The 27,495-nt window shown below is 41.7% G+C and overlaps 1 protein-coding gene across 3 annotated transcripts in view; it reads left to right on the forward strand.

Annotated features, from left to right (window-relative positions):
• The window catches only part of GSG1L (GSG1 like), a 66,275-nt gene that overhangs the window by 12,710 nt on the left and 26,070 nt on the right, over positions 1-27,495 (forward strand). For 2 of the 3 annotated variants that reach the window (XM_083800752.1, XM_083800754.1), the window contains exon 2: positions 9,731-9,778. The exons of the other annotated variant lie outside the window; for it this stretch is intronic. In XM_083800752.1, coding sequence (XP_083656878.1) covers positions 9,731-9,778 — 48 coding nt within the window. The remainder of the gene's footprint in view (positions 1-9,730; positions 9,779-27,495) is intronic. 3 annotated transcript variants of the gene reach the window in all.

Raw genomic sequence — 27,495 nt, forward strand, 5'->3', positions numbered from 1 at the left:
TACCACATTTCTTTTAAGTCACGTAGCTTAACTAGAATATTTTAAAGCAGTGCAGTTGGAAGACATACCAGCTAGGATTTTTCAGAGTTATTTTTTATTTTTCTGCCCTGGATATTAATGAGGCATTTATCACTGGCTCAGACAGGAAAGAATTCAGGAACAAGAATTCAGGATTCAGGATCAATAAATAAGATACAGGACACCGACTTCTGGACCTTGCTATGGCAATAGCTGTTATGAACTTAGAATATTGTCTTAAAGCCTATGCTTTCCATGTGTTTTCTGCCCTATTCCTGATTTCCAGCCTAAACCACCAGCTTGGTCTGGACAAATCCAGCCATTGTCATGCAGTGTGGTGTCCTGAAGACAGAGAAACTGTTCCAGGTGAGGGTGAGAAATCTGAATTCTCCAGCTACAGAGTGGGAAAGGAGTGAACAAGCCATACATTTTAGGCAACTGGTGGAAGAAACAGTAGAATGCACATTGGTCTCAGGAAGACTCAAAGTCAGCATGAACATTGAGCTTGGAAGTACATCTGTGTGCTATAGTTTAGACCCAGTCTATGTGCACCTCAACCCGCCTTTCCAGCTGTCCCATATAGCTCTGCAATTACTCTCTAGTGTCTACCACTTCCCCATAAAAGGATGTCAGCCTGCAACCACTTAGGAAGTTGCAGCTAGGTGCATCTGACCTGTTGCAATGCAGTTTCATTGTGTCAATGACAAGATGTGCATACCATAAGGGGAAAATAGCTCACAGCCCTGAAGCTGATACACTGTGCAGTCCTGACAGCTCTGTGGGGCCCTGTTTGTCTTAATTTTCTGGCAGGTTTGAATTCTGGGGATCTGGAATAGCCACTTCTCTTTCTTAGCCTTTGCTTTCAAATTATTGTTCAGGCTAGGGAAGTGCAGATGCCCGAGGAAGGTGTGAGGAGGCAGCATTTGCCTCCAATACAGTCAGAAGCAGCTCAGCAATCTGAAGTGTGTGTGACACACTGAAGTAAGACTCTTCAGTGGAGAAGGTAAGGGAGCAGCTCTGCTAGGTCCAAGTACTGTGGATAGGGTGCTGTCTGGGAGACTGGCCTGCCAGTGCCACTGTATGGCCCTGTGTCTGCACAGGAGGGTTCAGTGGTACTTCTAGTGACTTATTTGAGGTGCCACGACAGGCAGGTGACCCCTTCATCACTTCTCAGCAGTGTCCTGCAGTGCCTACTTCCCATCTCTGCAGCATTCTCACTCTTTACCAGCTCATTTACCCTCTCCAGAATGCAACACTGCCAAAAAATGCCTCATACTTCTTTTTTCCTGAAATGATTTTTCAGACATGAGACAATTTTAATGACAAGCATGTGCCATAAGCTTGGGAAGGCTAGAAGCTCAGGGCTTCTGACCATGTTATGAGCAGGAGGAGAAGCACTATGTAAAAAGTATGGGCCTCAGTGACACTGCAAGTGAGACAGTGGGATCATCTTATGCTGCCGAAACTTTCTCTCCCATTCCCACGGTCTGACACTCACACTGATGGATCCACTTCTTCCCATACACTGCTTCCTAGGAATGCACAGAAACCCAAAGCCAAGCTTTCTTCAGAAGAAACCACAGAAGAGCTGGAAAACATTCGACTTCTGTGCTGCGGGTGCTTGCACAGCTGTAGAGCCATGAAATGGGATGAGTCTCAGTGAGCCTGTCTGAGGAAATGCTATGTGTGCTCCTGGTAATGGAAGCTGAACCCGGGGGACTTCCAGACCCAGGGGATTTCTCCTCTCTTGCCTGTTTGCTGCTCCTTTCCTTTGTAGTTCAGGCTGAGTAGGTACTCAAGATGCAGGTGCACATGCGCACACAGAGAGACGTGTGTGACACTTACGTGGCTGGCCATACAGACCAGCCCGGACAGAGATGTGCCTTTACAGCACCCACAGAAACACCAACAGCACTCCCATCAGGTAGCTCGTGCCTCTTCCTCCTTTCTGACTGAGCAGGTTTCAAGATCACTAGTGAAGCAGTGCTCACTCCTTTCCTCTGTAGATGCACAAGCACATCACACTCATGGTCCCTCAAATATTATCATGGGCTGTAGGTCTATGATCTGTACCAAGAGCTCAGGGCTGTTACCCAGCCACCAGCTGTGAGCGTGGGTCTTTCCAGATATGTCTCCTCCTCCTCTCTGGCTGGTTCAGTTTGAAAATCCCTACTAAATTACAAATGCACACACATGCATGTATGCAGGATTAAGTTACATTAATCAACTAGGGAAAAACACAGACAAATGCCAATGTTTCCAGTTGCTGGTACCTATAGGCCACTACGACCTATGCCCCCTTCTCAGGAAGCCCAGCAGAGATGCAACTGAACTTGTGCAGAGCCAGCATGCTTAGGAAGGAATGCATTTGCCGGGGCTTGCATAGATGACATCATAGGTGATGTTTCTACCTCACCCTTGGGAAGCCATGGAAGAAGCTGGTACCACAGGTGTGCTCCTGTTGATGTTCAGGTGATCAGTCCTCTCTCCTCAGCTTCCAGCAACTCCCTGATGCTGCTGAGCTCCAGAGAGCTTCACATACATGGCACGGCAGACAGTGTTCAAGCCAGGTCACACCTCTTCTTTCTACATAAGTTAGTTATGTACAGGAGAGATCACTCTCTGGCTTTCTCCTCTGTCAGAGTCACTGAGACAACTGGGTGAGGGTAGGTCTATCAAGAGGAGGAATCTTAGACACTGTTCTTGTTGCATCCCTAAATGCTCCCTTTTCTGTATTCTCTAAAGACTCTCCCAGAGCCTGGTTATGAGAAGATGCATCTGGAAAAGGGCAGCACAGCAGGATAAACTCTGCCAAGTCTAAAATTAAGCTAAAGAGGGCTTAAGAGATCCGTTATACAAGATATCCAAAAATAACTTAGAGTAAATCCTAAGAGGAACAGTGAAAGCACTACTGACATCTTCAGTTCTCAGTGAGATGCATGTCTGCACACTCAAGTACCAATGAGCTCTGAAAACAACACCAGTGGTTACCTCTGAAAATGGAGGAGGGGTTCCTGTGCTCCAGGGACAGGAGGAACAAAGGGAAGTGTTCTTCATCAGGAGCTGTTTGTGTAGTTCCCAGCACAAGCTTTAGCACTAAGCCCAGCACAATCTAGAAAACAGCAGCTGAATGTGAGGCAACCTTGCTCTCCTTGTCCTGCAGACTACATTTAGAGGAAAACACGATTGTACCACTAGCTTCCTCAGTACCCAGACATACCCAAAAGGCTTTGTCATTATCTTGCCATGTATCTAAAAGGCGTCCTGTGTCTCCAGCTCTCAGAATGTTCTGTTTTCTTTCTGTAGTAGCAAATGCCATTCCCCTTTGGCTGTCTTGGGCAAACTTGCTGGAGAGTTGGGTAGCTGTTAAAGGTTTCCAGTCATATGGCTTCAAATTCACTGCAGCCACTGGGGAGACATGACTCAGTAAAGTCAGGTTCAGATAAAATTGAGATAAAATAATAGCTTACGTCTGAAAAGAAGTAAACAAAGAAACAAACCAAAACCAAAAAATGCAGGTCCATGTATATAGCATGAAAAATCCTGCTTAATTTGCTTATATCATGTTTAAATTTAAAGGTCATTCTCCCTATATTACTTTGCTTTGATGTCAATATATTCCTGACAGACATCATGTCCTATAATGTAATTTCTGGATGAAAACGATTCCTACTTACAGCACAGTATCTTTTATAGTCCACCTACTTGTCTGGACTTCTTGGTCAGGGGCCTAAAGTACACTAGGTGTGAAAAGAAGTTGAGGGAGCTGGGCTTGTTCATGTCCCTACAAGTATAGGAAGGATTGCTACAAAGATGCCAGAGCAGCTAGAGGAGTTCAGGTTGGACATTAAGGAGCACTTCTCTAGAAGGGAGGTGCAGCCCTGGGACCACAGCCAAGGAGAACCTCCATCCTTGGAGCCACTAGAGATGAGGTATCTTCATTCCTGAAGTATTTCAAGATGTGGCTGGGCAAAGTCACAAGCAACCTGATCAGGAGTTAGCGACTGTCCTACTCTGAACACAAAGCTGGACAAGAGACCTGCAGGGTTCCATCAACACAGTGCTACTGGGCTGTTATGATTTCTGTGATCCACCAAGTATCTTTCAGTCTGTCTGTTCCAAAACTTACTCTTCTGACATTCCTTCTGCTCAGGTGTGGACAGCCCAGTCTCCTTGTAAATAGAGATTTTGCTTTGATAAGTTGTGTTTCCTTTTCTTGACTGTCCTCTTAACACCTGGATTGACAGAGTACAAGTCCTTCCCTCTGCCCTGGTGATATTGAAATGTTTGTTTCAGGGTCACGTGAACCTTTTTTATAGCAACTTACACATAGACAAAGACTACAGATTATGTACACAGCACATTTTAGCATATTTAGCACAGGTTTACAGCAGCAAAAAGTAAATAAAAAGTAGCAATAATAGCATTAAAATAACAGATAACTATTTCATCACAGCTATCATTTGAATAATTTCTTTTATCTCAGTCCTGCCGACAAAGACATCAGAAGAATTAACATTTTATAGTGGTTTGTACATATAATTGCTACTCAGAAAAAAATTGCACACTGACTTCAACATCACTACAGCATTTCACTTCTTATTCTTTTTTAATGGCTCACATTTCCTAAATTAGTCTTTTGTCTGTGCAACTAGAAGTGTGGAAAAGTAATAAAAACTTTAAATGTCTTTGCATCACTTCAAGTCTTAAAGGGCAGAATGGATTCTTCTCCATTACCTCCAGCAGGCATGCCATGCTTTGATTCCTTGAGGCAGGGCAGGCAGGGTATGGGGCAACTTGTAATATATTGAAAGAAAAACATTCATTGGATGGATGCACCTAAGCAGAGGAATTATTTTATAACTTCTGTGATTGCCTGAAGAAGTAAAAAGAAAGGTCAAAACATCCATCTTTAAGATACATTACCTGCTCAGAAGCAATATGTTTCTCAAGAGTTCCTGCAGAAACTGAGGTAGGGTCCTACACAGAGAAACTTTAATTTACAATGATAAATGGATGGAACAGCCACAAGGCAGAGGGAGTGATGTGGGGCTGTGTGACGGTCATGGCAATGAATTTGTCTGCTTTTTTAACAATGGGTTTAAAAAGGTCTGAAAATGCTATGCAATTGTTTAGCTTGCTTTGTGCTTCATGTTTTGTCTGTCATAGTCACTGGTGTCATATCTAAATTAGAGCCTGATTCGTGCCTTCTGGAAGACTGGGGTGAGTGAGGCTTAGACATCTGGACCAGAGCAGTCAGAGTTAGACAAATTCCTTTGTTTGGTCCCCCCAGAAAGATGATGTCTATCTCTCCAGTGAACTAGTACTAAATGTCAGGTTCTTGTGGAAAATGACTGCTTCTTTGCTTTCTGCTGTAGCATCAAGTGCCAGCTGGGGTTCCAAGCTGATTCTCAGTTTTTAATGATAACCTTTCCAAAACAATCAGCTGACAGTGTGAATCCAGTCTTCTCTACAAGCAAGACCAGCATGATTTTTGTTCTTCTGCTTAGCTTGTTCCCTGAGAATATGCTTCCATGGGTTGGCTTATAAAATAAAGTCAACCATTCTCTGCTCACTCACATTCTCCCTTGCATGAGGAGTACAGTGTTTGGGGCACTGAGAAAGTGCAGCCAGAATTTGAATGTTGGGCCTTGTACAAGAAAGCCAACTGAATGCCCCCTTAAGGGCCCTCAAGTTGGTCCCTCAAGTTTGTTGCAATCAAATCTATTAACATTCTTAGAAGTGAAGTACAGAAATGTTGTCCAAATGAACTAAAATTCTGAAGAACTTTTTCTATCCTTGAGCCATTACATAGGACTTTGGCTAGAGTTAGATTAGCCAAAAACTCATTCCTCACTTTTCACTCTCAAACCACAGAAGTTACCCCTGTCCCAATGACATCCCCACCAGGAATATAATTAATACACTGTCTTTGCCTTTGGAGTCCCTCTTGCCTTGTATTCTCAGGTCGTGTTCAAGTAATGCCACCGTCTTCTCTAAAACATGTACAGATGCCAGCCAGTCAGCCATCCCTAACTTTCAGCTGTGTCTTGGTTGGAACTATCCAGGATTGCTGTAATTGTAAGTTTTCATATTCTTCTGTAGCTCGTGCACATGTTGCTGTGACACCTCCTCACCCACAAACTTCACTACATGTCCCTCTCAGCTCAGACCTATTAGCAGAAACTTCTAGGCTTTGTTTGTTATCAGCTCCCTTTTGATCCCACTTATGAGTCTACCTTTTGCTTCATTGATTCCATCAAAAATTTCATCCTCAATGTGTGATTTACCCACTGCTCCTCTGCAGTTTAGTCCCTTTCCATGTTTACCTTGACCATTTTCTCAACAACCAGGATGCTTATAGCAAAGTTGTTCTCTCTGTCTCTCTTTCACATGCACTGCAGAGGATTAAACTAAATTCCTTTCTGAAAGCTTCACATATAGCTGAATACCTTTCACCTCCTTCTCTCTTTTGTCCTCTGGCTTGCAAGCTGACCCAGGCTCCTTCTACATTAAAAAAGAAATGTTTTCCATTCTGCAGGCACTATGAAAACCATAGATGGTAACAATTTAATGATGTGTCTATTTAGGTTTCCTTCTACTCTAAGCTTAAGATAGGTTAATAAAAATAATTTGCAAATCTTTAATAGAAACACATCAGGAAAGCCTCCTTGAGACTCCAGAGAACGTAGTCCAAGACCTCCTGTTAAACCAAGTCCTTCCAAGGAAAATTTATCTGTAATCCACAGTCAAGAGTCATTTATTATGACATAGAGGAGTTCTTCATTCTGGTCAGGGCTAGTTGGCAACAAAAGTCTTTTGCAAGCTCTAAAATACTTGCTGCTGGTTTCTCAGAAGATAGGCTGTACAAGCCAAAAACATGCCTCATCTTCCATTGTCTGTAGAATTCACTCTCTAAAGTTTCTTGCATCTTCAGGTTTTTCTCCAAAGACTGCCACATTTGATTTTTTTCATAAGAAACTACCAACACATTAAAACCTGTCAGAAAAATTGGAATTTTTCCTTTTTTTTTTTTTTTTTGTAAATTCAAGACACGGCTGGCTTAGGCAAACTGGTCCAACAAGAAGACATCATGTCACCTGGAACATGAAGTTTTCAAGACACACAGTTAAGGTTTCCTGAGCCAAGGACTTAGATTACATTTGGACCATTAAGAGTCATTCTATCTAAGGCAGGGATAGCAATGTACCTAGAAGGATAGATGCATGGTAGATGTAACTTGATGTATGCTGGAATACATCTGAGCTAATTAACCTAAAGTAAGACTTTGTTGGCTCTGCTGCCACCCCATCATCATTACCCAGAGGAGTGTTGGTGTCAGCTGCCTGTTAGTGCTACTTGCAGGTGGTGCTGCCAACCAGGTACACTGTTGCATGGACCATCATGCTCCCTATTTTAAAGTGGTCCATTGCATTTTGTTGTTGTTGTGAGATACTGGAGCTGAGTATTATCAGGAGCGATCTGCGTTTAAGTCTGAGAATAGCTTCTTGAAACAGAAGTAGCTTCACCCAAGCGGGGGAGCGCTGATGCAGCCGCTGGCCTGAGACATTTGGGTGTTGCAAGAAATGTTCTGCACTGGATAATGGAGAGCCAAAACTGTTTTAAGGCCCAGAAAATTCGCTCATGCTACCTAGGACATGACAATCTGGGACCTCTGCATTGCAAAGGTGTTTTAGTCTAGCTTTGAGAGCTACTGTTCTTTGCAAATGATGATTTTCATCACATTTTCCTTTCTTAGATAAAACCTGTTGAAGGGAAACTAATTCCCATGAATATCAATGTTTGTCTTCTACAAAATGTAGCAGAGTGGATAACAGTTAGACGTTTGGGATGAGTGACAAGAAAAAGGAGCTTGTGTTTCCCTTTTTCTGTTTTTTAACTATGCAGGTTGGAAGAACTCTGATGTTTGGGTAATTAATGAAAGGACAAAGTGAGAAAAGTTCATTCTTCTGTTTCAAATAACTCACTGAAATCTTTAGTAACCTCATTCTCATGACACCACTGAACTGGTTTGTCAAGATTTCATTTTTTTAATTTTGCTTTCCTAGGAGGTTTATCCATTCTCACCTTTGGATCTACCCTAGTCCTCCTCCCCCTTCTCTCCATTTTCCTTGCACTGATTCTCTTGAGGATCAACCGCATCCTTACCACAGCTCAGAAACAAACATGTCACCTATCTGCTACTTCTCATTATTCTTCCATCCTCTTATCCTTTCTTTATTTTTCTCTGCTAAAGTGCCTACCAAGATCTAATCAAAAGCAGCCTACCTGAGTTGTTATATAAGCTGTTACCCTTGTGCTCAGTCATCTTGCTATGCACTCATTCTGTCCCCAATATCCTCTTGTTTTATGCCTTTTCTTCCTTGTGCGCTGTGGGATTGACAGGGTGGCTGCACAGTACACCACCAGTATTCATGTTATTATGGACAGCTGCAAGCACAAAGGGGCCCTGATCGCTGGTGCAGTTATCGCGTGTCTATACCTGTCTCTGACAAGATGGAGGAAAAATTTAGAGTAATTAGCAGTTCTCTCTCCTAACTTCAACTCCTTCAGCTACTTTTTCTTACTCTTTAGGCAAATTTCCTGCAATTTAGGCAAATCCAAATTCTGTAATTACCATACACGTTGTATGAACGAGTGTAGCAGTGTGCTGCTGAATGAACTTTGGTGGGATCACTGGGATGAGCATCCTGACCAGGTTGCTCCTAGACAGGGCTGCCATTCACTGCCAGGGGCTGTTGGTGCTGGGTGGTTGCCAGCAGGATGCGCTGGGGAAGGTGGACACATATTTCTGTAGCACACATTGGTCTCCTTGTGCACTTTGGCAGTATACCGAGGTAAGGCAGCCAATATTCTGGGGCGGACCTGCCAAGTCCTCACTGTGTTACTCCTTTTCCCTGTTTTGCATGAGCTTTTTAGCTCCCTTGTACATGTCAAGTACTTTCAGGGAGTGGCAAGAAAGGGAAATGCTTAGTTTTTTTTGGTTTGGTTTGGTTCGGTTTGGATTTATTTTCTTCTGTGTATTGTTTTCATAACAGGTGTTTACTTTTTCCCTTTTTTCAATATATTTCCTATCAGTATTACAACTGCACTTTAAGGTTGTGGGGCAGATTGCCAGCACTTACCAGACTTCTGCAGACAGAAGTATTTTCGTCATACTGGCATATAAACATGCTGTGAGCAAATCTGTCAGAGTAACTCGAGAGGGACGCTGAGTACTGAGACATCTGTGCGTGTGGCAGTGCTTCCTGTCTCCGGGAGCTTTGGCCATCCTCTGGTGAGGTACAGGCATTGTACTGAAGATGAGAAGAAAGGGAGCAAATGTATTGGTGAATTAGGCCTGTGTCCTCCCAGTGCTACCCCACCACAGTGCCTCTCCATCTGGAGTTCAGAACTGTTTTAGCCCTTAGCAAAGAGCATCACAGACCCAACAGGGACCTAATCATGCAAGAGGAAATTTTTCTTTGCTAATTTTATTTTGTACTGCTGACAAAGGGACTGTGAATCCAGCCTTGTAAGGATAATGTGTTTTGTCCAGGATGGAGGCCCAGTCTCAGGCTCTATGTGTGAGACAACGTAGTGGTCCTGTAGAGTCTCAGGTGGGAGTGATGGCAGAAACAGCAGTCAGAAACAGGAGGCAGAGCAAAACCAGTCAAATTATGTCTCCTAAAATAATCCTTTTCTTTTAAAGGTGAAAAATGTCGAAGTTTTATTGACCTTGCTCCGGCTTCTGAAAAAGGTAAGATGATACAGTCAAGGCTTCTTCCCATTTTACAAATTGCATCAGTACTGTTTCTTGTCATACTTCAGTGCCAGGGGAAACATTACTTCCTAAGTACACAGGAACTTACATGTCATCCGGATTAGATGCAGCCAAGGGTTTAAGACAGATGTTTACTTAGTTTATGCAGACCTGTCATTTCTCTGATGCATTTTTTCTTCATTTAGCTGGTTGCTTTTTTTTCAAGTAAATGAAGATTTATATTGTAATAAAGACATCTACCTACTTCTTGTACCAAGGAAGGTCACAATACATAGTTTCCTTAGGCCATGAAGACATTTATAGTCAGAAAACTGCAGTCACATTTATTTTCAAATACCAAGTGGCACTTTGCGAGAGGAGATCATGTATCTGCTTGTTTATTTGACCTACCCTCAAAAAAAAAAAAAAAAGTCAACTGTACAGAAAGGACAGGCTGCAAAGGTTTTCTTTACCTCATAATAGAGGTGAAAATTCTCCACAGCAATTTAAGCCATATTTCCTAAAAGTATTTATCAGCAAAAAATAATAATAATAATAAATGAGTAGAGTTCAATTAACCAACAAATTGGGCAGCTGAGCACCCAGTTCTGCATCCTGCTTCCTGCTCAAGACAGAGCACTCTGCCCATGATTGAACAGGTGCACAAGACCTGTACTGTCCTTCATACTGATAATGAGATTCTGGAGAACCCAAGGGGCAGGTGAAAACTCATGTCTGTATGAAGAAATGACACAACTTGTTAGATCACTTGAGACGATCACAAAACCTTTTGTGCATGTGGTATCTTCATCAGGTTTGACAGAGGCAGCAAGCGGTGTAAAGAACAATTGTTCTTAGTCTAAATTATTGATCAGCTGGACAACTTGAACGAGAAGGGTAATTACCATTAATAAAATAGTGGGGTATTTCATTGAGAGAAATAGTAACAGTCTCTGTGAAGTTTCTTGTAAGTATACTTGAATATATTATACAGATAACAGAAAAACAGTTCTGGGATTGCTACCATTAATGGACTGTGAGCTAAATATTACACACAGCAATGGGACCTTGGGCATAACAATTCTCATGAATCAACTAGCTCAATGTTAAGTATAGGTCAGAAAACAACTGTCTTTTAGGAATCATTAGGAAAGGGTTGAGAACAGAGCAGAGAATGTCCCATCACATGATGACTGTACACATTCAAGAGTTGGTCTCTATATAAAATATAGTGTAGTATTTTGTCCTTTTTAGTCCAGTTCACAGAATGGCAGAAAGAATACTCAGAGTTCTAGAAGGTTCTGTACAAGAAAGAGACTAAGAGTCTTCAGCCAGAAGGAGAGAAATGTGAAAGGAGACAGAATGGACATTGATAAAGACATAAGAGGAACTGAAAAGGCAACAAGGCCTAGCGTACATTGCATGACACTGTCAGGAGACAGACTCAAAACATGCACAATGTGTCTGTTATAAAAGCAGTGGGATGGTTTTGTGCTTTATCCATTTTTCTGCGCAAGTTCATTATGGTTCATAATGCTGGGTTGCGTCACCCACACACTTTCCAAAACAGCACTTAGTACTGTAAGTATTTTTTGGTGTTGCTAAACACTGTCAGCATTTTTTTTTCAGTAGCGCTTTTAGAGTTGCTGCATGGTGTCAGTGTATATTTCTAGACTATTCTATTTTTCCTTTTTGAAGAAGTTAAGTTCATTTGGTATAGTTCTAGTGAAGAAAATTATTTCTATTTCTGAATTCTATCCATGCAGTTATATGGCATATTCACAGAAAGAGGAGAATGCTCAGCTGGAGATACAAAATACTGACTACCTGACTTACAAGCAAAAACAGGATAAATTCTGCAATTGTAGACCAAATGGACTCTGAAACATAGTCAATCTGAATTCTTCACCATCAGTCTTGTACTGTCCAGAGATCCTTTCATAACATGTGAAGAGAAAATTGTGTCAATAATGCCCAATTTATCATAGAATCATAGAATCACAGAATTGTCAAGGTTAGAAAAGACATCCAAGATCATCTGGTCCAACCATCACCATACCACCACTATCACCTACTAAACCATGTCCCTAAGCACCACATCCAACTTTTCCTTAAACACTCCTAGGGACAGTGACTCCACCACCTTCCTGGACAACCCGTTTACAATGCCTAACCACTCTTTCTGAGAAGAAATTTCTCCTAATTTCCAACCTAAACCTCCCCTGCCGCAACTTGAGGCTATTCCGTCTTGTCCTATCTCTAGTTATATGCGAGAAGAGGCCGACCCCCAGCTCCCCACACCTTCCTTTCAGGTAGCTGTAGAGAGCAATAAGGTCTCCCCTCAGCCTCCTCTTCTCCAGACCAAACACCCCCAGCTCCCTCAGCCGCTCCTCACAGGCCTTGTGTTCCAGGCCCTTCACCAGCTTCGTGGACCTTCTCTGGACACACTCCAGGGCCTCGATGTCCTTCTGGTAGTGAGGGGCCCAAAGCTGAACACAGTACTTGAGGTGTGGCCTCACCAGAGCTGAGTACAGGGGGACGATCACCTCCCTGGTCCTGCTGGCTACACTATTCCTGATACAAGCCAGGATGCCGTTGGCCTTCTTGGCCACCTGGGCAAACTACTGGCTCATGTTCAGGTGAGCATTGACCAACACTCCCAGATCCTTTTCCTCTGTACAGCTTTCCAGCCACTCTCTCCCAAGCCTGTAGCGTTGTATGGGGTTTTTGTTACCAAAGTGCAGGACCCAGCACTTAAACATGTTGAGCATCATCCCATTGGCCACATCCACCATCCGTCTAACCTGTCCAGGTCCCTCTGCAGGGCCTTCCTGCTCTCCAGCAGAAACTTACTTTTCGCTGCAGAATTCTTTAACTTTCTGACTTACTCTATTCTTCTTTTCTAATTAGAAAGAACTTCCTAGTTCTTTAATTTCTTCATCCTCTCACTCAGCATTAACATTACTAAGCATCCCCTGTGCAGTAATACCCTTTTGAAAGAGATCAGAGAAATCATTTGAACCTGTATTTCTCAAATAGATCAATGAATGTATTGAGACCAGATGATTCCAGAGGGCTGACCTCTGCTCCATTCCAAAGTGAATCCTATTTAGAAAAGGTGGTAGCACTATGTAGCTGACAAACTCTGTGCTCAGCAGCTGGTAACGGGCAAGAGACAGATTTCCCCCACTTTTGGAGCAATGAGAAACCAGTGAACACCTCCAGATTCTTGTGGTGTTGATTGGGCATGCATACTGGTCAGAAGCTTGTTAGCTATTCAGTAACACCCGATGCTGGGACAGATACTTGATTCCTCTTCCAAGTAAATGAGATATGATAATGTACAGCAAATACGTAAAAATGGAGTGCCTTTTTCTGAGCTCAGCTATACTAACATATTTTGGTTTTCACAGACCATTGCGTAACTGGAATTGTTTAGACTAAACTTACCTTTACAATAATACTTCAACTTATTCCTGTAAACACATTCTTGGCATAACTTACACTAAAAAGTGGATGTTCAAGTTTTTGATTGTCTAAAATGTCTCTATTTATACATGTGCTATTACTGCAACTGGGCACTTAGCTTCCCAAAGTTTTCTTTTCAGTTGGTTTTCCCTGATCCAAATAAGACCTCTATCTAACCAACTTTTCTGCTAAACACAGGTTGTTGAAGCCTGTCAAAATACTTCAAAGCACATCATCTTCCACTTTTAAGGCATGCTGGAAAGAAGTCTAAGAACAAACTTAGCCTGGTTATGTAACCAGTCTCTTCTAGAGTCCATCACCAATTAACAGCAAGTCAGTATAAAACCTCTTCATAGTATTTAAAACCTTCTTAGCAGAGGAAACTTAATCTATCTCTAGTGCAGCTGGATACCATATTTCTGAACAGCTATTATAGCCTTTGCATATATTGCACCAGTGCCATCTACTAAAAAGAGGCAAATCTGAGCAGCAAAATCTGGGGTAAACAGACCCACAGAATGTTATAAATAAACATTTGCAACCCACGCTAGGAGAGCTCTCCCCTACACTTAAGTCAGCTGCCAACAATCTGTCAGAACCTTCTAAGGCTAACATTGAATTTATTACCTATTGCTGTTTGTTAATGCCAAATCTGCTTAATAAAATCAGCTTGGTGATGGTAGGTAATAAATAGAAAAAACATTTTCTGTGTTCACAAATATTTTGTATGACAGTTTCCATTCACTAATGATAAAGGATGGTAGGGTGGTAACCAAGGCTGGTTACTTTGGCCAGGATTCTTGATGGGCAATCACTGAACAGTTGTTGTTAGGTCCCATGCACTGTGCTATTTTCTAGTTTTCATTACAGATGTGAGTAGTAAGGGAGCAAGTATTTCCCAAAGGAGTTGGAAAGAAACTGCCACCTGATCTTTAAGTTCTGAATTGCTTCTGGGATCTTCTCCACAAAATGTAATCACAGTTTTGCTCCTGCTGAGTATTTTTACGTCCAAAGAAGGAAAGTAACCTGTTTAGCGAAGGACACTTACGTGTTACAATGGAAAATGCATGCAGTTTTTAGCTCCTTGGTCCATTTTTAAACACACCTTCCAACTTTTCTTCTCCCTTTGGGCTGTTCGAAACAAAGCTTGCTAACACAGCTTTGTGTCAAGCTCCCTGATGCAGAGCCCATCCAGAACACTGTGGCTGCAACATATTCCACCACAATTCTCCTTCTCTCATCAGACCTTTTGGGTGAACCTTCTAGCTCCCATCACTTCAAATCTGTGCCTGAGAGAACTTCCGAGAGGCCATGGAGGATACAGTAAAAAGGAAGAAACCAAGGCCAAATACTATGTCTGGTAACAGCGGCACCACAGTGTAAAGCAAAAGGTAGCAATATGTCCCACCAAATGGTCTGACAAATGACACCACATATAAAGGCCTGTTCCTCCCCCCGCACAGAACTGTGTGGAGATTTGAACTCCCTCATTCTTTTCTAAATGTATAAATGTCAGCTGTGAGATCAGGAGAACGAAGAGTCATAACTGGCTAGACTCCCTATCCAGGTGAGGACTGGGATATATACAGAGGAAGTTACTTGGAAACGGCATCTATGCTGAAATAACTTTGCTGGGGAAGAGGGAGGGCTTGCAGGGAATGTGGTGCCTTGGAGGGTTTTTGGGATGGTGCTCAGTGTGGCCATGACTCATGTGCATGCCAAACACCTGGAGTGCCTGCACCATGTGCTGAAATGTGGTGTTCCAGCCTGAGGAGCCCCACTGGGAAGCTGCTTCAGGAGCAGGCTAAAAGGTTGTTGTTGGCTCGAAGTTTAGAGATGGTTGCACCAACATAGGACAGGATTCACATATGATTCACAGGATAAAATCTGTACAGGTATTGTACAATCTCAGCTAGTATTCGTCACCTGCTTCAACTGTCATGTCTATGGAGTAATACCCCCCAAAAATTAACAAAGTAGGAGGTCAGGAGCAACTGCCCATACAGCATTGCTTTCTATTTATTCACAGGGAAATTCACATGCATAAAATAAACAAGACTTTTCAGACACCATGAAAACTGAGGCAAGGTGAAATCTGACAGACAGAAAATGCTCATTGCTAGTGAGTATTTAACACTCAGAATTGTTACAGAAGACTTTTTAAATTATAGAGTGCACTGTCAAAGATAGAAGGTGACTTATGTATGTCCTCTGTACAGACTACCATACACAGGTTCAGCATCCTTGCAGAGTGAATAAGTCAAAAAACAAACAGCAACAACAAAAAAACCCTTGTGAATTAGGAAATGTAAGAGAAACAAGCAGTAATTAAAAGAAATGAAAGGTTCAGCTAAAACCTCTCCACAGGGAACTGTACAGGGGCCGGTGCTCTACCAAAAGTGCTTGAGAAAATGGTTGAAAAGTTTATTGCTGATAATGAGCCTTTCATGGCACTAAAGAAAAATGAATTGAAAAAAAATGCAGTTGCAGAGAGTGAGAGGGGAAACGGCAGATAATGTTTGATGTTGATAAATGCAAAGTGGTGAACATGAAGAATAATCCTACCTTTACAAATATAGTGATGGGTTCTGAATTAGCTTTTACCCCTCAGGATAGAGTTCTTGGAGTGGTGACAGGCAGTTCTATGAAAACATCAATCTAGTGCTCTGCAGAGATTAAGATTAAAAGAAATATTAGGATCATTGTAGAAAATAAAGAACATAACAAAAAAATATCACCATGCCACCACATGTATTCATGATGTACCCACCCACGGCACTCTGAGTGCACTCCTTATCCCTCCCTTGCCACCGCCAGCTCAAAAAAGATATGATAAAATTTAAGGAGAGAGGAGAATGACAGTCAAAAATAGGAAACACCTTTTTGTATGAGAAGGAAAACACAGAACAGATTTCAGGATGGAAAACACAAAAATGAAACTCAAACCAGCCAATTAAAAAAGAAAAATCGGTTTTCTTTTTTTTTTCTTTTTTTTTTTTCTTTGTGTGCATGTGTACTGTGTAGATGGAAAAGAAAAAAAGAGGATAGCTTTTCTATAACTGCTTTGACCACCTAGGGACCTTAGAGACCTACATCCAGTGAAAAGAAATGTAACTGGTTCTCCTGTAAGCATTGCACACTTTCCAAAACAGTCCCTATTGTCTTACATATTTCATATCCTGCTTATTTTAATTTTTATATAATTGTAATAGGGTTTTATATATATATTTTTTTTATATATATACATATACCCACACAGTCAAGTACCTGTGCACTTGTATTAGGAAAGTTATGTAGAAAAAAAGATCTTCCTAACCTTTTATATGTGTTTTCTTACACATCTATTGTGAATTGTAAGTTGTTTTTAAGAGCCAATTAATTATACAAAGAAGAAACCATGCTTAGGATCAGAATTTAGGTAAATTTGCATTATGAAGCAATCAGCTTACTTTTCATGCTGGTAATTCAAAAGGCGCGGAGAACATTGTTTCTCTGCTGTGGGGAATGCTAGCCACAAGTTCTGAGTATAATTCATGTCTCAGCCCAGTGCTGAGGAAGTACATTATCAGCACTAACTCTAGCTCTTCAAAGGAAATATTTAACCCAAAAATATTAATTAAGCATATGGGATAATCCTGATTTAGGGTGTTTGTCATGAGCTTTCCCCTCTACTGTATTCACATTAGGATATAGAGAATGTATGCAAAAAGATATTCCACAGGTTGTTCAATGTCCTGTGCAGGATTAAATTCAGAACCAAGCCCAAAGTCACGCCATCACGCTAAAGAAAATTATTTTATTTAGCTCACAGCTCAACCTCACCTTTGAAATTAAAGAAACCAGTGAAGAACTACAGCTAAACAAAACCAAAACAGCTGGCATTTCTTCTATCTCCTAAAGCAGTTTCTGCTGATTTTATTTGTCATACGGTCTTTCATGTTCTGGAAACTATAGTCTTTTGTCTGTGTGCTGCTCCTTTGTATTTTTTGACTGCCTTAGTTTTACAATACCAGATAGTTTTAGGTATGTCCAATGTCCTTCAGGATTATGAAGCTTTCTTTGTTTTGGAGGGAACTCTCTCTTAGTTTTGTGGTCTGTTTCTCTCATCCCACATCTTTTACACTGCCACACAAGAGGAGCAGACAGATGGTCTGATATTATGAGACTGCATTAACCAACAGATGGACTGACTGCTCAGAGCTGAGTCCCTATGCCAGCCACAACAGCATGCTCAATGTTTATTCCTTCCACCATTTTTTATTGATCATTCCAACATTTCTGGTTTATAATTCCACTCTTGGAGCAGCAGACGTGAGCCAATGACTAAAACCATCAAAATGCAACTGGAAGAGAAAGCATGAGACTTATATGACCATTTTAAGCTTATTTTAATTCCTTTCCCAAAAAAGATGCATAACATTTCACAAAATGTATGTTTGTATATTTTTTCCTCTCTTCTCTCTCACAATGAATGTGAGGAGGAGGGATTAATTTGAGATAGAGGAGAGATTAATGTGAGATCTAGATGTCAGTTCTAACATAATGGGCAAGTCTGGAAAAACAGCAATGACAGACAGAGGGTCTAGAAACATAGGGGGAAGCTAATACATAGCAGGAGAAATGAATTAAACAGGATCAAAAATGCAGAGAAAATAACACTCTACATACATAAACAGACTATCTTAAAAATCACTAGTGTAAGAAAACCAAACACCCATTAAGTCTATGGAGCACTCACCATAAAAGCCACACCTATTACATGAACATTGAAACTGCTGTCAGTGTACTAGTAGCATTATGCTATTAGTTCTGGAATTGAATATTAAAGAAATAACTAGATTTCCCCTGTTGTGGCAGACCACGGTGGGTGCCATGAACCAGGGTGACATCTCAGCCAGGTCTGATAATCTCAAAGAACACATCGCTCTGTTCCACTGTTTCTAGCACATAGTTGTTTGTTATATGAAGTGTGAAGGAGAAAAAAACCAAAGCCTCCACCAGCTCGTATCAGATTTTCTCAGACAGATCAAGGCTGAGTTGATGGAGGAGTGACTATGTCTCGTTGCAGCTCAGCTGGACTCCTGACTATCAGAGCAGATGTTTAACACTGAATTATGAGGAACCTGGCAAGTGTAAACCTTTTCAAGATCTCTTTGGCTGTCTGCAGCATGGTCCAGTCTTATAACTCGCCCAGGGGCAGCATGGCACAGTGTGACAATTCAAATGAGGCTGTTTTGGTCAGACCCTTGAATCCAACAGTAGTAGTAGGTGTTTCCAAGGAGGATAAAATCCCATTGAGATATTGTCAATGTAACTTTACCACAATTAGGAAGATGATTTTCTGTTGGAAAGGGCCCACAGGAATGACTCTGGACTATTGGTCCTTGGGCATTGCTCACGGAATGCCAGGATGATCAGGAGGCAGTGTCACATAGCTTGGCAGGTAACACATTTTCAAGCCACTAGTCAAAATGCAAGACTAACATTTTCATGCACACAGTTCCTGCCTGTACTGCATATAATATAGTTAACATGACTCAGCAAACTCCTTCAGGAATAGCGATATGATTTTCCCAGAAGAGATTCTTTACGAGCAAACAGCTCATGTTTATGGATTAAAACTGCTTTGAACTCTTAACAGCAATTTCTCTCTCAGCCACCTCTTCTGTGTTGCCTTGAGAACGAGCACTAATATTGGATTTTTGATAGTCACTTTCATGACCTGGCCAGCCTGAAGAAGCAGGCCAGGAGGGGATTTAAATATTATTATTTCATCTGGAGACAGGACTTCACAATCTGGCATGAGAAACTGTTGTCATAATGAGCTGGCACCAAAAATCGACTTTTCTGATTTACGAATAAATATATAATCATAAGCATATCGCATAAAACTCCCTGCTTGTATGTGAATGTGGGTGATAAGAAGTGTAGATGTGTATTTATATTCTCTAGAACTGGTTTGTCAGCTGTATTATTCTCAAGAGCACAACAGTAGATGAAATTATGGAACTTTGTGGTTCCACGAACACTGGGAAAGTCTTCTTTATCAGCCCACACACAATATCATTCAGATGGTATCGAATTCTTGGTATTTCAGTCCCAATTGCTATCAAGCCTGAGAATGGCTTTACTAACATAGTACAAAACAATGAAGAATCATCTTTGCATGCTGTGGGGAAAAAGCACAGAAGTGCATGCCAGTAATTTCTTCACATTCTTGAGGTCAATTTAACCAGAACTTTCAAATATAAAAGTTGGAGTCAGCAACTGTTACTTATTTTTGAAAGGAAATTGCAGTGGATTTTAGAAAATAATACTTGATGCTTCAATATGTATTTTTGCTCAGGCTACTGTGAACAACCCCTAGTTTTTCTTACTTCATACAAAAAAGGCCAGATGCATACCACCAGAATAACCTACAAAGACAACAGCAGTTACTCCTGTTTTGTATTTATACTTCTTAAACTGGATACTAGACAGTCTAAATCTGCTCAAAATTTCTGGAAATATTTGGACTGCTTAATCAGGAATTAATTGAAGTGTGGCATGATGCATGGAATTCTTCTAAACGTAATTTCTATGACATTTTTCAGGATTACTTTTTCAAAACTCAGTGTTGAAGATACCTGATTCAGAATGCTCCTTGGTGAGAGGTAATAGTGTGATCATTTACAGTGCCTTGCCTAGTGATCAGGGCTGACATACTAAAATAAATTCAAATTTTGTGAAGAATTTTTGAGCCTTGAAACTCATTACAAGCTGAGGTAAAGCTTCTTTATCTCATTGTCAAAAAAAAAAAAATCAGCTTGCTTCATTTTTTCCATTCCAGAATTGCCTGCAACATCCTTTTGTTAACATGTTGTCTCTGTGCAGTATTTGCACTCAACATGATCACCCACTTCTGAAGATATGCACTTAGTATCCATGGTTCTACTTCCAAAATCTTGATGCTGCCCTCCACTGTCAGACAGGAAAATGAGAAACTGATCTGATCTTGTCAGACAGTTATGTTGCACTTGAGTTCCCATTTTCAGTCACAGTGAATGGCTTGTTCATTTCACTTGTAGTTGCTGGAAAATGAATTTCCTTGGCACGTAGCAATGTTGATTCAGTGGCTGAGTCCTTTTCCAGGGTGATCTCAAAGGTGAAGCACTCTTCTCTGAGGAGGTGGCAATGGTGATTTTCACCAGGAACTCCACAGAAAAGGCAACCTGTTAGCACGTTGTTGAGGAAATAACAATAGTGTGATGCTTGGGGATACAAAGAAGTTCATTTATGTCTTGGCTAACTTGCTGGTCTTCTCAGAACCTCTGTACAATGACAGAAGCACAGATGAAAAACATCGTTTAAGCAGCATTATGTTTGCATTTTATGCAAAGCTGGTGACCAGATAGTAACCTGTTTTGAGATCAGATGATATGAAGGGCCTTCTGAGGTAGGACTCCTATGATGTAAGTGAACTTATGTGGACTTCTTCCAGCTCTGCCCTCTGAAGTTCCAGTTGAGCAGCTCATCCCAGGTCATGTTCTTACAGTGCTTTAGTTTCTCAGGAAGGTTGTCCTGAAGATAGCTATTCCCTCTTGCCTCCTGGAATAGCTCTACAGTCTGATGTTGAGCTTCAGAAGAAGCCCACCTGCAGCATACCCCACCTAAAAATTGTGAAGCAGGAGCAAAAAAACAAAGTGGCCCTCAGTACACTAACAGAACTCTATCATTGTCAGCAACACTGTCGAGGAGGCGATGGACTGGTTAGTGTGGAAGCACCTGAGGAAGAAATGGCAAGATAAGGTGTATCAGAATAGCAGGTGTTGATGGTACTGATTAGTAGGTCATCAAAATCCTACTGTCCATCCATCTGCAGCTTCTCAGGTCACTAGGCTGGGAGACATAGGAAAGCAAATAAATTGTGATATGTAACAGAGACATAACAGCAAAACAGACGATTGTCAGCTCCTAGTTGGGACAAAAAGGCATGTGCAAACATAGCACATTGTTGCTAACCTACAGAAAGCCCAGAAGACATGAGGAGGACTTGACAGACAGCATCCCTTATTCTTTGTATCATTTCAGGGAATCCTGGAAAGACTGGCTGAACACATTTGTGCTTGTGAGAATTTGTGTGTACAAGGGTGTAAGTGAAATCATTTTATTTATTTATTTATTTATTTATTTTTAAAGTAGAAGACCTTCCTTTCCTCAGAGGTCTCACATTGCTGCTGCAACATTGCACTACTATTTCCTGCAAGGTGAGAAGGGATGACACACTGCCTGACTAATGCTGCACGTTATGAGGAAGAGGCAGTCAGAACCTGAAATCTTTCTGCATTAACAGGGGATGTCCTTGGCATAACACACACATCTTAGGTGAGCTCTGTACATGAGCTCACAGCAGCATTCTGTGCACACATAACCATCAGACTGATGAAGAAGCAAATCTACAGCATACACAGGATGAAGACCAAAACATGAGAGAAAGAATACAGACCCTCAGATACAGGCCATCCAGGTAGGAGACTCCTAATGAATCGAGCACTAACTATTCTGAAGGAAATATTTTCGCAAAGGCTGAGTTAAGCCAGACAAATCACTGGAGCAGAGGACAGAGGCTGATAGGTACTAAGACAGACACAAACGGTGACAGCAGAGAAGACAGGAAAAGAGAAAAATCCTCGGGAGAGCTTCTTCCCTGTCACCTTGAACAACTGAGGTTTCTTCAAGAGAAGGTGCTATCTACTTTGCACAAAGGAGGCATTTGAGGTTGTAAGTGGAGGTAAGTCATGCCAAGTGACTGCCTGATGAATCTCCAGTTGAGAGAAGAGCAGTGGGACATCAGCGTCCGCACAGAACAGAGTCACTCTCTCCTGAATTAATAACCCGAATCAACTGTTCTTCTATTCATCTTCTACATGAAGATGTAAAATCCAGATACAGCTTACATTTGCAGGATGTTATTATTTCAGATGAAATTCAAAATCAAAGCAGACAGGACAGAATGTATTCAGACCTGTATAAACATTCTATGTGTGACTTACCTTCCCTATATTAAATAGATTTTAAAAAAGCACAAAGCAGAGGTTCAGTGTACACCATAAAATAAGACAAGGTCAGACATAGAGTTCCTTTCTAGGTAGGATCAGGACCCAAAGAAGAAGAAAGAATTGGCTATGCTTTCCACAGGAAACTTACCCAGTCTATGTCTCATTGGAAAACAGTTTCACAGGACAGCAAAACTCATCTCTCATTGAGACTTAACTAACATTTCCAGTTCCCCATGTTTATTTCTCCTGCTGCATGCATTCACATAGTGGCACTTAGGTCGGGTCCCTAATGAAACTATTTTATTGGATGAAGTGGCTGGAATTCCTTTGTGCTGCTCTTCCGGGGTGCTCTCCCGCTGACCTCTGATCCCTTTCCTGGCTCTGGGCACCCATTGCTGGCATTGACATCAAACTGATAAGATTGACGTTCCCCTCCTCCTGCAACTTTAGTTTAAAGACCTCTTCACCAGCTTGGCAAGCCTGTAGCTGAAGATGCTGTTCCCCTCCTCTTGCCCTGTTGGACCAGAGGGATCCTATTTCTCTCAGCAGCACTTGTTCCTCAGACTCCTGTGATTGGAGAAGCCAAAGCATTTCCTTTGACAGCCGCCACACAGTCAGGTATTCCTTCCTCCTGTGACTTTCTCCTTCCCCAGCAGGACCAAGAACACTCACTGGGCACACATACCCTTCACCCTTACCCAGAGCCTTGCAGTCACTCTGAATATGCCCAAGGCTGCTACTAGCAGTATCCCACATGCCATATGAGACTAGGCAAGTCCTCTCTCTCCCCTATGAGGAAAGGCTGAGAGACCTGGGTCTGTTCAGTCTTGAGAAAAGAAGACCGAGAGGGGATCTTATCAATGTCTATAAATACCTGAGGTGTGGGAGACAGAGGGATTTGGCCAACCTCTTTTCAGTGGTTTATGGGGACAGGACAAGGGGCAATGGCCACAAAATGGAGCACAGGAAGTTCCGCACCAACATGCGAAAGAACTTCTTCAAGGTGAGGGTTACGGAGCACTGAAACAGGCTGCCCAGGGAGGTTGTGGGGTCTCCTTCTCTGGAGATATTCAAGGCCCGTCTGGATGCCTACCTGTGCAATTTGCTCTAGGGAGCCTGCTTTGGACCCGATGATCTCTTGAGGTCCCTTCCAAGCCCTATAATTCTGTGATTCTGTGATTCTCTACAGCATCCCAGATCAGAGCCCTTGGAAAGCAGTAAAGCACCCAAGGCAGCAAGTCAGGTTGACAGATTAACATCTGCATCCCCTAGAGGAGAGTCTCTGATAACCATCACCCTCATTTTCAGCTTTACCACAACCCTTTTAGTGCACCATGGCCATCAATGTACAGTCCCAAGTAGTCCCACACTGTCCTGAGCAGAGTTTCTGGGCCTCTTTGTGCCCCTGCTGCACTTAGTACTGTGCCAGTAGCTGTGTCTGTGGGCTGGGCTCTGGGAGCTGCGGTTCTGCCTACTGGCTCTACAGCTGGTCCCCAGGCAGCAGGCACAGCCAGCTGAGATGGCTGGTCATGGGGAAAACATTATTCATTTTGCAGAATTCATCTTCCACCAGCCAACTTGCTGAGCTGACCCAGTGTACAACCACTGAGTTATCAAGTGAACACATTGAAAACATGAAAGCTGGACTGCTCCTTCTAGCGGTAGCTCACCTATTTAATCAGTTTATCTGTTATGTGCAGTATCTTGGCTTATATGTCCTCTTGTTTGTCTCTTCTGGTGGCTGTCACTGGCCACAGTAGAAAATGTTCACATTCTTTTTTATTTATTAGCCATTACTGTTTAATTATTTTGTTGTTTATGTGCATTTTTTCTGTGAACACGAGTGTCACATCTTTGAGCACCACACCACCACACTGCAAAGAGACATTGACTAAAGAGCATTGACTCAAATCCAGAAGAGCCTTTATGTTCCCACCTTCAGAAACACAGTCAAGGCAAAGTTTGGAAAGAGAGGCAATAGCTTTTATTAGGCCAGTCAGCGTCATGGGGAAAAGTAAGCAAGCTCTTGTACATGATTCCTTTCCCTAATTTGAAACAGAAGCTGTTTAGCTTACATAGCTAAATGTAAGTTGAGAGCAATTACTCTGAGCTTAGTTAAATTTGACTCAAAATGTTCATCAGCTGGCTGGTATGTAGCAAAGTGTATGGGAGGAGGTGAAGCAGTTACAACACAGCAGAAACTGCACTGCTGAGCTGTTTTACTCACTTCTCTTCTGGACATGTTAACCTGGTCTCTCCAACACAGATACACTGTGCACCTCTTCAGTTTCTTGGCATTTCTCAAGCACGCTACACTCGTGTCAACCGCACTAGTTGGGCAATAAGTAAAGCTTATATACAGGTGATGTACATCCACTAAACCTCACAAGCCAAAATAAAGAAATTCAAATATGGTCAGTGAGACCGCACTGACTTTCCCAACTTCTTGAAGCAACTGGCTCTGAGGGCTTTTTGAAGACACTTACATTGAAATACTTTTCTCTGCTACTCCTGGTAAACTGTATTAGCTTGCTTATTGAATAGTGTGCTATTGGAATTTTGGTGGTGGTGTACAAATATGCCTATGCTTCTGGCAGGCATTCTCAAAGCTTAGAAAACCTCCAAGCTCTTGGTTTCTTCAGTCAGTCTGAAATATTTACAAGCCACTGTAAGGTGAATGAATGACAACTGCAGTTCATTCTTTGAATGAAATGGAGTTTTGAAGCTAATAGCCTTTGCACTGGTAGATGGGGAGGAAGCACTAGCAATCAGGCTGGAGAGAAACAGTAAAAAGAATCACCAGAACTTTGGAAGTGAAGTTACTATGGCTGGCTGTTTACGGTTCTGAATAAAACACACAATGGGTGGCATGTTTTATTTACCAAATAAATCTAGGTCTGGCTCACGGGTGAAAATAACATTTTTGCTATAATTACTTTATAAGCCTACATCCAATAATGCTAAGCATCAGAACCTAGTATTGAGGCCTCTTCTATTATTCCTAGAGCACCAAATCTCAAATCTGCATTTAATTTGGAAGCAAACCAGAGACTGTTACAGTGTGTGCGAGGAGACTGATGCACTTTTCTTAGAAATGCCCAGTTTACCACTGTTACTAAGCACTAATATTACAGGGGTGCTGGGAATGCTGTACACTGCAATATTATGCCCAGCACCATTCTGCACAATCCAAGACCATTTTGCCTTTAATGCCCTGGAAAGATGCTGGAGCAAATGATCATTGGAGAGACATGAGACTAAGGAGGGTGAGGGTAGGGATCATGTGCATGCCATAAATGGAGAAGAAAGAAATCTTGCAAGGAAAGGGGTTGAAACAAGGGGATGGATTTCTTGCCAGGAAAGCCAAAGCACAGCCTTGAACTGCAGTCACTAACACCGCACTACCCTGGTCTGCAGATACCAGTAATGAGTATCTGTGAGAGTTGATACAGGGAATAAATAACCATCCGGGCAGATTTGTTGTGTATTACTCTTTCAAGGCTGGATTGAGACATTTATGAATTAGAACTAGTTAGTCAGGGCTTTATGTTGCTTTAGGTTTACATAACCTGATTCTTTCTGACTCAAGGCATTTCATCATTCTCTTGTCATAGAAACTTCTGGTTTTGAGAAAACGAGGTAAAATCCCTCTTTAATCCTCCTGTATCTTAGAACAAGACCCTCGCTGTCTCTCATTCCTATTTCTTTTCAGAAAAGTGCTGCCAGTTGCCCTGATACCAAATTGACTAACAGGTGTGAGAAAAACAGGTGTTTGCTGCTGATGGATGCAATATTACACAAAAAGTCACTGTGAAAAATTAAAAGATTTATTTATGGCTATCTCTGTACCGTTGTTTAAGAACTCAAAAGGTCGTATATGGTGGCAACAGCTAAAAGCACGTATTAATTAGATGCAATTATAATGGCAACTTCCCAGACAAAATGTGGGCTGGGGTCATCCTTGTCATTGACAGGACACTCAAATATTTGATAGAAGTGAGACTGTGTATCTGATTTGCTAAGCTCAACTACATGCATTATCACACGTTCTTCCAGTGAGGAGGGAACATATTAATATACGTGAATTCTGTAGTAGTCTCTATGGTTACAAATAGCATTTTCTAACATAAGTCATTGTCTTCAGATGCTTAATTTTCCATGTTTCAACAGATTAGGCTGGGATTTTCCATCTCTGCTCATTGTTTCCAGGTGAATTCTTTAGCAATCAGGTTAAGAAATGTACTGAAGAATTCTAGCAGATTCTCATGCTGAAACAGCTATTGGAAATCTGGCAGAGACTTACTATTATCATCTATTACCATCCACTCAAATTTACCCCATGGCTTGCTGACTTTCAAGGACTCAATGGATCCTGCTAGAGGCTTTGTGCTGAAATTTCCAGATGTAACATCCACCATGAATGAATCAGTCTCACACAGCCACTACCAAAATGCTACCAGAACCACTTACCTGTGCACAGGCCCAAAGAGCTACAAAACATGAGGTTCAAACGGGGCACATCAACTCTTCCCTTCATCTCGGGTCTGAAAACACAGAAGGCAGCACAATTTTTTTTTTTTTAATCTGCAGCTGCTCAACTGTGTGTAATATAAAGAACTGGCTCCACGCCACTGGCATTCTGGCAGTTCTCTGATGAGTTGGAGCAGCAGAGATCTGTGCAGTGGATCCAAACACCCCAAGTCAGAGCAGTCATTCAGCAGCACATCACTTCTGTGAAAGAGAGCTTCCAAGAATAGTGCCCAAGACTATGCTCTAATACATATTTTAAAGTCCAGACTGGAAACATTTTCTTTGAACAGTCTTGGAAAAAGGAGGTATCCAAGACTGTTCATCTCCCACCAACCCAATATACTCTAGGAGCATATGTGCTATCACCACCATGCATGCCCATCTAAAGCATGACATAGTGAGGGGAAAATGGACTCTGTGTCCTACGTTTTGGGTCACAGGGGACAAGATGTTTTAGGTATACCCAAAGAGGTTCTCTGGCCAAGCTGGGATCCTAAGCAACAGCTTTGTCTTTCTCTGGCATCTTCACCACCCTTCTGTTCTTCAGATTTTTATTCACCACCTCTTCTATTTCTCAGAGCTTGTGTAGTTGTTTACTAAATTTAATCTACTGGAATACCCGATTACTGATAAATATTCTTGATTTTGTAATTAATTTTTATCAACTTTAACCTCATG

Source organism: Anser anser (assembly GCF_964211835.1).
Source record: "Anser anser genome assembly, chromosome: 15".
NCBI classification, from domain to species: domain Eukaryota; kingdom Metazoa; phylum Chordata; class Aves; order Anseriformes; family Anatidae; genus Anser; species Anser anser.